This window comes from Triturus cristatus, chromosome 3_2, assembly GCF_964204655.1.
Source record: "Triturus cristatus chromosome 3_2, aTriCri1.1, whole genome shotgun sequence".
Lineage (NCBI taxonomy): Eukaryota > Metazoa > Chordata > Amphibia > Caudata > Salamandridae > Triturus > Triturus cristatus.
In genome coordinates, this window is record NC_140584.1 from 589174382 (window position 1) to 589186907 (window position 12526).

General features: G+C 47.6%; 1 protein-coding gene across 1 annotated transcript in view; it reads left to right on the forward strand.

The window, feature by feature from the left end:
- FAM229A (family with sequence similarity 229 member A) overlaps positions 1-7244 on the forward strand; it is a 37003-nt gene extending 29759 nt beyond the window's left edge. The window contains exon 2 of the mRNA XM_085646846.1: positions 7142-7244. Within this exon, the coding sequence (XP_085502972.1) occupies positions 7142-7244 (103 nt within the window). The remainder of the gene's footprint in view (positions 1-7141) is intronic.
- Positions 7245-12526: the final 5282 nt, after the last annotated feature.

Genomic DNA, 12526 nt, shown 5'->3' on the forward strand with positions numbered 1-12526 from the left:
TGATCTGGCCAAGAAGGAGCCCTCCCAAGGGCCTGTGGGCTCATTCAATCATAGCCAAGGATGCCTCAAAAGCATTGGTGAGGAGTTTCCCAGGACTGCACATCTGCCAAGCAGATATATGAGTGAGACAGGACCACAAAAAGAGCTTTGTTACCTGCTTGGTCCTACAGGACTTCTTGGTGTGAGTCCACTCTTCAGACCATCTACCTTTGGGAAGTACCACTTGGGTATCTATTTACAATGCGACAATTCTGCAGTTAGACGCATCCATTAAATATCAAGTTATTTACAGGCTTGCAATGAAAAAATGAAGCATCAGTGCGGTTTCCAATGCCAGACCTATTGCCTTTGCCAGTGCTTGTATTTTGATGGATCAGACATGTCGGAATTAAAGCAAATCAGACACTCTGATGCCACAGGCTGGGTGGCAGCAAATGTATTCTTTACCTCAGTACAGTAAAATAATGGACGTTCTGTTGTATGTTGTATAGAACCTTCAGAGGCAGTCTCTATAGCCCCTCCTACTCGTTTTGAAGGTTGAAGCGCTACGTCATTACTCCTGCATTGAAGCTTATATAAAAGGATCAAAGGGCCAGCGCAGGTCCATCGTTGAAGCTGCATTCATGTCGAAGGGTCTGGCAGGCAATGTATGCAGGAGCACAGAACCAACTGGAGAAGCGTGCAGTGTCTGCCAAGGCACATTTATTCTAGTTGCAGTGATCGGTCATCAGCTCCTAGAGACCCATCTTGGTTATGGGTGACTGTGTTCTACTTCAGTCAGTCAATCAATCGTCTGTGATGTGAATTTGTAGGCAATCTTTTGAAAGGGCAGGGGCGTTGTTCTATCGCTATGCCAAAAAAGGAATCTGAAAAGTCATTCGGATTGGCTGGGAGGAAAACTACATGGATGAGGGAGAAAAGCTACATAATAAGGTTCATAAATAATGTGCGCAGCTGTACTGCTGATGTTAATATTAGTATAAAAAATAAAATGATTAATAATGTTAAAAATGCTAAATTAATGCAATAAATCCATGAAAGATCCAATGGAGGAAAAGGCGTCAGATTCCAATGATTACATTACCCCAACCTGTCATCGTGATGTTACTGTAAATGTAGCTTTTAATGGGGAAATATTTTTCCTGCATGTTTTTCCTGAGTGTTGTCCACATTTCACGGTGTGAAGTTAGCAGTAACTATTTGCTGTGAGTAAAGTGTTATTAGCACTTTTATGTAAATAGAAAAATCATGGTAAATGTGCAAGAATCAACTTACCCACATGTAATATGATACTATGCTTTCTAAATGAGAGAGAGCCTTGTTGTGCTCCTGAATCAGTAACCCTTCTGCAAGGATGGTATTTCACTTCCTCCTTCCTAGGAGAGGAACAAGCAAAATATAAGAGAAGAACAAGTGTCTTACCTTCGGTAACGTTGTACCTGGTAGAGACTCAAGTCACAGATTTCTTACCTTAGAATAATCTTCAGGTGTCAGACTGGATACGGAAACTTTTCGAGCAGTACCTCTGTGTGCCGGTAGGTGGCGTTGTTCAGTTCTCGGTCAAGGTTGTCTGCATCTGGGAGTGACGTGTGCAGTGCTTATAAAAGCGACACCCCAGCGCACCAACATCAGTTACTTTTTGGGACCTTTCCACGCCAGAAGCGCAGAGCCGCAAAGGCTGCTGATGTACCAATGTGCAAACACTGAGGACCTCTTAAGGGTTACCCTGTATAGAGAAATCCATTCACAGGGTGGGGAGGGTCGGTTAGGAAACTGTGGCTAAATAGACTCGCTAACAGATAAGGTGTTACCAAAAGTAAGTAACTTATTCATCTGATAGAGACTTCATGCCACAGATTCTTTAACTTAGAATAGACACCCGAGCAATGCCTCCCTGGAGGTGCTTATACCAGGAAGTCCTGGAGTACCAAACGGGCAAACTACCTGTAACAATGGACCTGACTGTCCAGGCATTACTGCTTAGTAAAGGTGCAGAAAAGCCCATGAGACATCCTGTCAGATATCCAGGACAGGGACTCCTCGAACTAACGCAGTGGTTGCAGCTTTGGCTCTGGTGGAATAAGCATGCAGGCCCTCAGGGGTTTGCTTTTTGGCCAGTGTGTAGCAGATTTTAATGCAGCGCACAATCCATCTTGAAAAATGGCCCATTTCTACGTGGCCCTTCATTTCTTTGCTCCAACAAACCCAGTGAAGAGTTGGTCATCCACTGGAAACTCTTTGGTAAGATCAATGTAGAACGATAATTCTCTTTTTGGATCCAGGTGGCGGAGTATCTCATCCTCATTGGAAGGGCGATGCGGAGCAAAGAAGGTCGGCAGTGCGATGGTCTGGCCTACATGAAAGGGTATCACCACTTTTGGTAGGAAACTTGCATGTGTTCTTAGAACCAGTATATTTGGAGAAAAAGTTGGTAAGGAGGGTATAGAGAGGGCCTGTAGTTCAGTAACCCTCCTGGCCGATGTAATGGGTGCTAGGAACACAGTTTTAATGGTCAGCAGACGTAGGGAGCAATTGTGCATAGGCTCGAAGGGCAACCATATCAAGAACATCAGAATAAGATTCAAGTCCCAATGGGGCATGATGAAGGATATTGGAGGGAACATGTGTTGTAGCCCTTTTAGAAATTGAGTCAGAACAGATGACTTAAACAGGGAGGGCTGGTCCGGCAATGTCAAGAATGCCAATATGGCCCAAATATACCCTTTAGCAGTGCCCAATGCAAAGCCTTGCTGGCTAACAAGAGAACAAATAACAGAACTTTAGACAAAGGTGCAGAAAGGAGATCAAGATTTCCGGTAGCACACCAACTCATAAATTTATCCCAAAGACAGGCGTATACTGTCTTGGATGTGGGAATCCTGGCTGCCAGAATGACATCATAGATTTCTGAAGGAAGGTCAAAGGCTGTCAACTGCTACTGCTTGATCTCCACACATGCAGGTGGAGTGTGTGCAGGTTCGGGTGCAGGACCCTGCCCTTTTTCTGTGACAGTTGATCCTCCCAATAGGGCAGCCTGATCGTAGGACCGATGCTGAGGCTCAGGAGTCCAGGATGCCATACCCTCCTGCCCAATCCAGGGACACAAGAATGATTTGGGCCCGGTCGTTCCTGATCTTCTTGAGAACTCTGGGCAGGAGTGGTATTGATGGAGAGGTGTGCTGGAGGCCTGGGCTCCACTGAAGATGAAAAGAGTCTCTTGGAAACGGCAGCATGCGGAAGTGCTGACATTGCATGTTTTTCATAGTGGTGAATAGATCTAACCAAGGTTCTCCCCAATCTCCGAAAAGACCACTCACCACCTCCGGATGGAGCTGCCATTCATGATCCGGTAAGCATTGATGGCTGAGTTAGTCCGCTCTGTCCCTCAGTGAGGCCACCAGATATTGAACCACCCGAAAAATGCCCTGACGTCCCAGCCATGTCCAATGATTGAAATCCTCTTGACATAAGGTCCACGAACCCACCCTGCACTGCTTGTTGCAATACCATATGGAGGTGATGTTGTCCATGGACACCAGAACTAGCCTTCCGTTGATGGAAGGAAGAAAGGCCTTCAATGCCAGTCAGACTGCTCTCAGCTCCAAAAGATTTATGTAAACCTGAGATTCCACCAGAGGCCAGAGTCTTTTGATCTCCACCCCTCCCAGATCGCCACCCCAACCCAGGCATGACATATCTGTCACTACAGTCAGCGCTGGATGGGGAAGGGAGAGGGGCTGCCGCTGACCCAATCGCAGTTTGTCAGCCACCACTGCAGGGCCTTTGCAGTTCCCTCTGATATCTGGACCAGGTCACAGAGTTTCTCCCGATGCTTCACCCACTGGGACTTCAGATCCCTCTGCCAAGCCCTCATATGCCAGCGGGCATGTGTTACCAGCAGGATGCAGGAGACCATGAGGCCCAGAAGCCTCCGAGTCAGTCTCATCGAAATCCAGGATAGAGGCTGAAATATCGAAATCATAGCCTGAATATTCGGGACTCACCATTCTGGAAGATAGGCCTGAAACTGTACTGTATTCAGAACAGATCAGATGAAAGGGAGCATTTGAGAGGGAGTTAGGTGTGACTTTGGCATGTTTATAGTAAATCCCAGTGAATGCAGTAGGCCCGGTTTAGTCTGGAGGTAGGATACAACTTCTTTGGTAAGCCCACCTATATAATAGTCAATCGTTGAGGTAGGGGAAGACTGGAACCCCTACCTCCACAGGTGTGCTGCAACCCCTGCCATCACCTAAGTGGCGCTGGTGAGGCCAAAAGGGAGCACAGTGAATTGATAATGCGCTTGGCCCACCATGGACCACAGGTTGTGTCTGTGGGCAAGCAGGATGAGAATGTGGCAGTAGGTGTCCTGCAAGTCAATAGCTACCATCCAGTCTCCAGGGTCTAGAGCAGACAGAACCTCAGCTAATGTAAGCATCTTGATGTTCTCCTTCTTCAGGAAGAAATTGAGAGGATGTAGGTCTAAAATAGGGAGGAGGCCTCCGTCCTTTTTGGGCACCAGAAGGTAGTAGGAATAGCAACCACAACCTACTTCTGATGTCAGCACCCTCTTGTCCAAAAGAGCCTGAACTTCCTGATGGAGTAGGGAGAGCTGGTCCTCCATCAGCCGGTCGAAGGATGGTGGGCAGGGTTTCTAGCAAAGAGATGGAATAACTTTGCTGAACAATCTGTAGTATGTCTGATGTTATGGACTGCCAGCAGGGCAGGTGATGGTGAATCCTTCCACCAACTGGGTGTCCGTGATGGTACAAGGGCAAACTAGGCTACTGCTGCTGGGGGATGGAAGGCAGGGTGGACCTCTGGTTTTGTGTCCCAAGAGGCTTGTGGGAACAGCAGCCATGAAAGGACTGGGGAATCTGTTGGCCTTGGTGGCTGGGCAGGAATAGACATGGTTGATAGCAGAATGTGGTTAGTGTGCAGCAAAGATAGGCCCAAGGACCTGGCAGTGGCTCGGCTATCCTTAAAGAGCTTTAGCGCTGAAACAAAGAGAAGGGTGCGATTAAAATGCATGTCCATAAGGGATGCATGGACATCCCCCAAAAAGCTACTAGATCTCAGTCAGGCATGGCATCTGAGTGCCACAGACTATGCAATCGCTCTGCCTAGCTCGTTTGTCATATCCAGTCTGCAGTAAATGGTGAACTTTGCTGCATCTCTTCCATCTGCAATAGCCTATGACAGAACGGCTCAGCCCTCCTTCGAGACCTTAGGCAGTAGTTGCGCAACCAAATCCCAAACGGTGTGGGTGTATCAGCCCAAAAGGCACGCAGAGTTCGCCAACCGTAGTTCAAGGCTAGTGGAAGAGAACATCCTCTTAACAATGGTGTCCAGCCTCTTGGATTTACTTTCTGGTGTTGAGCTTGGAGGTGGAGGCCTGAACAGTAAAACTCTCCATGGTGGGATGCTCTGTGAGGAAGGAAAACTGCACCCCAGGAGTGGGGCAATTGTCCTGTGCACAGGTGCCCCTGTGCAGGGCTTGGCCCGGGCCTCGAGCAGGACATCAGTGTGGGCCTTGTTAAAAGACAGGAGAGGTTCTGAAGGGGTGACCCCCAGATGAAGGACATCTGCCAAGACATTAGTCTGGACTGCCACCGAGGGCAGCATAAGGTCCAAGACCTCAGCTGCCCGTTTCACCACCATAGCAAATGAAACCCCTTCCTCTGCAGCCATACCAGGAGAAGAGACCAGGTCAGTGTCTGGGGAGGTGTTCAGACCAGCTGGTATCTGCCAGTTCTTCATACCACTTATAGTCAGCCTCATCAAGAGGGTTGGTGTAACCACAATCCCAAATCATACTCCTCTCCAGGCACTGGCTCCTACTCGGAAGTTTGAGCTCTAGCCAGTGCCGGAGTCGATGTTTGGCAATACCGAAGTGCTCCATATCAAAATCGGGTATGATTATGGGATCGGTACTGCCATGGGGCGTCAGCGGTGGCAGGAACGACGTCACTGGAACGGAACAGGTTCTGGGGAAGTTTGTGGTCTCGGGATCAGAGTTGCTCCAGATCCAGAACTGGATCCAAGGGGTCCGGCTGGCACCAAGGGCAGACCCGCTGGTGGAAATCGAGTGGGGACACCCACTGAACCCATGGGGACCGAAAGTGCTCCAGAGGGGTCGGTACACCAAAAATGAGGTGAAAGGCCTTAAAAACGTATTGGAGTTCGGCGATTGTTGCCCTGGCTCTAGGAAGCTCAGGAAGGGGCGGAGCGGACCCAGGGGCAGGCTCTTCATGGGAGCGGGGCCTAGAGTGATGTAGTTCCCATGCCTCGTCTGAAGATTTGGACCGGTGCAGTGAAGTTGAAGAGTACTTTGATGTCTTTGATTTTTTGGGACTTGCTGTAGAACTTACCAGAGGACTTCAAGAGCAAGGACGAGCACCTGGAATGACTCTGCACACAGGCCTGTGACTTTCTTTAAGACCAAGGCCTGCAGCATCAAGGATACGACCGGCGTCAGGCGACTAGGAACTTCAAGGAGCACTTGGGTTCCTGGCATGGCAGTCCTTAAAAGTCTTGGGAGTCGTGGTCCTGTTCCAAGCATCCAAGGCAGACCAGATGGAGGTCTGTCACAGACATTTAAACCACAGAGCTTAAACCCTACCAGTTTTTTAGGGGACATCCAACCACACTGGTAGACAGTCTTGAAATGAAGCAAGATGAAATGTCAAAAAAAGACAGTCAAAAATTGACTGACAGTAGATCTCTCTGGATCTGTGCTGACTAGCACGGAAAGAAAAGAACTGATGTCTGAGCGCTTAGCACGGATGACACCGCTGACGTGGAGCCGAACAACGCCACCTACCAGCAAGCAGTGGTACTGCTTGAAAAGTTTACGGATCATACCTGACACCTGTGGATTATTCTAAGGTAAGGAATCTGCGGCTAGAAGTCTCTATCAAATTGAAGGAGGTATCTCAAGGCTGAGTAGAATAAATAAACCATCCATCGACAGATAGTCACTGAAACCCATTCCTTTCTCACACATTTCCTCCAACCACCTGTTGCCTCTGTCCACATCTGCCACATTCTCTGTCTCCCATTTTCCTCTCTCCCTTGACCCCCTCCACCACCTCCTCTTTTGCACTCTGTGACACATGTATGAACCCCTTCTCTCTTGCAGGCCTTTGAGGAGATGTCCGGGGTGTCACTGCCTGACACTGCTCCATGTTCCCATCGACGTCTACATGGCCATGGGAGGACGTCCCAGGGCGGGAGCCACCTGAGGCGGCCGGGCTGAGCTCTGGGATCCAGAAGGGTGCCGCTGGGGCCAGGGCCCCCCCTAGCCGTGCTTCACCACCAGAGACCAAACAATGTACATTCTAATAAAGGCACACAGTAAAATCTTTTTTACCCCAGCCTGTAAGTATCTGTCTTTTCGTCTATGAGCAACGCTGGGGAAGGACGTGGTGGTGACAGGGAGGGGCCAGCAGGTGCCCGAAGTGAATGTAGCAGGAACCAGGGATGCCGTGGATCCGAGAGGCCCAGTATTAGCAGATCAGGAGATGGATGGGCGAGAGAAACCTGCCAGCAGTGCAGGGCACCACATGAGCAGGAGAATGGATGAGGTGGAATCATGGACGCCTTGGCTCATAGAGGCCCGACGGTTGAGCAGCAGGAGATGGATGGACGTAAGAGTCTTGCAACCCTAGGACCAACGGGAGTAGGGAAAGATGGAGAATCAGCGACGCAATAGCTCCTAAATCCCGACGTGTGAACAGCAGGAGCTGGTTGGATGTGAGAATCTTGCATTCTAGAATCCTAGGGGAGAATCGGGGAAAACACTGGGTGTGTGGAATTTTTCATCACAAAGGCTATAGTGTTTGGAAATGACGGTGTGGGACGGACTGGGCGAACCAAAAGTAGCCCCGGCAAAAACGGTCAAACTCCCTTCCTATGTTCACGGTACCTTTATCTTTCCATCCTTCCATTCCCTCTCGCCCTCATTCCCTCCTCTCTCTCGTCTCCCTCTTTGATCTCTTTCTTAACACCTCCTTCGTTCCCTTTCTCTAATTATCTCTCATCCCCCTAGAGCTGCAATTAACCCAGGGAGCTGCGGAAAGTGACTCATACTATAATTTAGTTTCATTATTTCAAAGCCAATAATACATTTTCTTTGTGCAAATAAGAATCATATTTCCTAATATGTGGATCAAAACTAAAAAAGGTATCTATACATGTAAGTACATCTGCCTGCTAGCATGCATGCAAAGCATTCTATTAAACGTATATGTGATGATTATTATGTAGTTGTGAATACATTTTAATTGCAAACTATCCAACCACCTCAGTAGTGACAATATGTTTTCTTTTCATTTTTATGGTACATGCTTGCAATACAATAAAAAATGAAGCATCAGTGCACGTTGCCAATGCCGGACCTATTGCCTTTGCCAGTGCTTGTCTTTTGATGGATCAGACACGTCGGAAATAAAAGCAAATCCGACACTGTGATGCCACAGGCTGGGTGGCAGCAAATGTATTCTTTCCCTCAGCACAGTAAAGGAATGGACGTTGTGTTGTATGTTGTTTAGAACCTTCAGAGGCAGTCTCTTTAGCCCATCCTACTCGTTTAGAAGGTTGAAGCGCTACGTCATTTCTCCTGCATTGAAGCTTATATAAAAGGGTCAAAGGGCCAGCACAGGTCCTCCGTTGAAGCTGCATTCACCTATATATGCAGGAGCACAGATACCCTGAGCTTGCAAAACCAGCCTCCAAGGTCTTCAGCCCACAGGGGAAATGCCCAGAGGAATAAATGGCCAGTCCAATGCTAGTGTGGGATTGTATAGTCCAGGGGCTAGAACGTGTACGTGGGGTGGTCGCAGTCTGACTCAGAGGTCTTATACATCGTACAAGGGGACCTCAGTATCAGGTGAAGGATATGTCGACCGGGTGTGGGTGCCGTGCGTTTTCTGGGCTGCAGGAACTCTGTTGGTAGGTGGAAAAAGATGTAGTGGTGGGCAGAGGCGGATCCTCCGCTAAGGTGGGGGAGCGTCGCCCCACTGCCTCTAAGCATGGCAAAAAATGAAATATAAAAAGATAATAACGTGATGTTATTATCATTTTATTTTTCCATGCTGAGGCAGTTTTATGGCGCGGGGCTTGCTGGGCAGCACAGGGGGGAGGAGTGGTGGCATCCTAAATGCGCATGAATATTCTCCACCCAGGCTGCTTTACAGCTTGGGTGAACAACATGCCCAGGCTCCTACTCCCCATCTGAGCGCCAAACCATTGCACTCAGACCAATCAGAACGCTGCATTGCTGCGTTCTGATTGGCTTAGGGGAGCTTGCACGCTTCCTGTTCGAACAGATGCCAGGAAGAGGACGGAGAGGACAGAGGAGATGTGGCGGGCAGCCAGATGGCCTGCCGACAGGTAAGTGATCTTTTTTTATTTACTCTTTAACCCCTCCTCCCTCCCTTACCCCCTCTTACCCAGCCACACTTCTGCTTCACAGGAGCAGCCGCAACTGGTTGTGGGATGCTAGTCCACATCCTGGTATGTATGGAAAGGTAGGAATCCTGGACCTCAGGAGCCCTGGTGATTTACTGGTGAAATATAGGGACCTGGGGGTCCAAGTACAGTAGTCTCTACAGCTCTTGTGAGCAGCAGGGATCGGGTGGAGAAGATGGGTCATCTTATATGAGCAGGAGAAAAAAGAGGGGGCTCAAAAGGCCGTACAGCACGGAGGGCAAAACCGACTTGGCACCCAGAAGTTTGCACACTTTTACAGAGCACTAAAGAAATTATACTTCTCCACGGGGGAGACTGCCAGGTTTAACAAAAGAACAGTATATGAGAGGGCTGCCACGAAGTGGAACAGGACGACTTGAATAGCATTAGGAGGCGTTTCGTTTGTTCAACACAGTGGTCTAAGTGGGCAGGATTGGAGGGGCACAACGTGCCCATACTTTTTTGATTCAAAGAAAACAGTTCCCCTACTTTCTGTGAAAAGATAACCGTTCAGGGACGGTTAATTACGACCCCTGAAATGCTTCGTCCGAAGTTTAAGGCAGGAAGCCTCCTGTGCTGTGAAACTGAGGGAGGAGCAGACAGCCAAACAGTCCTTCATGCCAGGGTGCATTCTTGCCTGAAAGAAATGTAAATGTGTGCAACTGGTCAATCTGCAAATGTAAAGGGAGCTCGGAATTGGCTTTAATGAATGGAATCACTTGACACTTCCTCATGACACACATTTATTATTTTTGAGTGGTATGGGAAAGGAGTTACCAGCTGAGCTACGAAGTGTGTGCTTTTTAAAGGGGCCTTAACACCGGCCTCTGCGCTATTCTCCACTTCTCCAACCAGGATTCAGTACCGCGGCTATCTAGTTACAGACACAGATCTCTGCACTGCACAACTAATAGAGGTTTCATAAAGTAGGATAGAGCATTTCCCACTGATTAACTTAACTTGCATTTATTTTACATTTAACCTGTGTTATTTTATATGTACATACCTGAAGGTAAAACACTGAAAAAAGTTATAAAATATTTGTTTTAGCTACGTCTTTGACCCCGCCCCCACTCATATTCGCCCCGCCCCCATTGTACACAGCATCACAGTTCTCTTACTTTTTTAATGCGCTTCAACCGCTGGTTCAACAAGATCCACATGCAGGAGCAGCTGCAGCGAGAGAAACATAAACTAAAAGGAAGGGCACTGACTCCCTTTGCATGAAATGTCTAAGCCACTGGACAGCACCAGAGCTGCAGTGCCATTGTGTGAGCACGTGCCCTTATGTGTGGGGAGGAACTTTACCTGCCTGCCAGTCAGATTTCTCAAAACATCTCCTCACAGCTCTCCCGGTTCCAAACTGCATAAAGTGACGCTCTCTGCTCTGCCGCCTGTTTGGGCAAGGGTGGAAAGGCTAGGGTCAGGGACAGGTTTCTGGAGGTCAGCACATATCTAAAAAACAAGCCGCGCCAGGCTGCTTACGCAGTTTGGGTGACTTTCTAGGAGGAAAGAACTCTGTCCCCCATCAACCAGAAAAGCTCCATGGACTGGTAACACGTCTGTTTGAGGCCCTGGTCTGAGATAGGTCTCTTCCATAGACAGGGGCGGATTGGGAACAAAATTGGGCACGGGCGCCAAAAGAAAAATTCGCCCACATTTGTGGATAATGACCTTTCATGAATAGTTGCTTAGTATTGGGAGAAATCTCTGATAAATGAAGCTTTCTTAACTTGCGTATTCAGTAGCATTGACCAAGACTAGACACACCACTCACCCACAGGTCTCCTCACCTCACCTGATCTTCAAGCCTATACATTTCTCTACTTTGAGTGGCTGAATTTGTTAGTCACCTATTGGTCCCTTAGTCTTTGCTCCCCTCTAAAGATCCCTGAATATCCTATATCAGGCCATGAGTAAGAGAACCATGTGCATCCTTAATTTCTGCAGGCTTCTGTTCACCATCAAGGAACCAGAGGCCTTCCTCTTTTGGTTATCACTTAGGAGCCTTTCTGCAAGCGATGTCTTTGGGGATTGCATACAACTTCGTACTTGATGTCTTTTGCATTGTGGGTAGAGACTTGATTTGAATCTGAAAAAAACTGCAGGAAATAATTCCAAATGCCTTTATTTCTATCAGTCTCTACACTTCTTACTTGCTGTGTTCTCCTCTCCCATTCTCCCTAAAACTTTTTTCTCCTCGCTCTAGTTCTTACTTTTTCTGTTGTAGTCCACTTCTTTTCCTCTCTTTGGTGTCTCATTCTACCTATGTGCTTCACTCAGTCTCTCATATTTCCTCTCTCTCTTTTCCTATCTTTCTCTCTGTCTCATATTTCCTCTCTCTCTCCCCCAATCGTGTCCTTCCTGTGGACAATTTCTTCAGTTATTTGTAACTACCTCATGCCCTTATTTATACTGTCATTTTGTATCTCTCCTTGCTATTTTATTTCATTTCTATGTCTTGCAAACCTTCCCTTCTTCTCCTGTCTTGCTGTCTCTTGTCAGCCTCTTTCACTTTCCCCTGCCACTTGAATTTCTTTGTTCTATACCTAATGTTATATTCTTATGTGTCCCCTTTATAGCTTTGCTGCAGAAAGTAACAGAAAGTCATCCTGTGCCTGGGGGCAGCATTTAAACCAAACGAGAATCCACAGATGCAATTTCCTTTACCATTCCACCCTTTTGATGGGGGATATTTCACTGTTGAATTGTAATCTATATTTAGCACTATCTCCTGGCGTGCCAACAACCTATAAACTAAGCCCTAGACTGAGGGAGAGATAGGATAGTGCATGTGAGGTAGTAACCATCCTTCTGTTTTTCTCATAGCCCAGAAAATGTTTAAGGCCCTCTTCTGCCATCCTCTCCTCTCCATCATTTGCTTTGTCATTCACTTTACAAAAACAATTCTATATAGCACAAACTCTACCCAAAGGCATTTGAGCACTTTACATGGACACATTTGTGGTTTTTTTAGGCATGGGAAGATTAGGTAATTTGCCTAGAATTGCAGGATGTTGAGCCAACGATGAGACTCACACATGGTTTCGAAGTT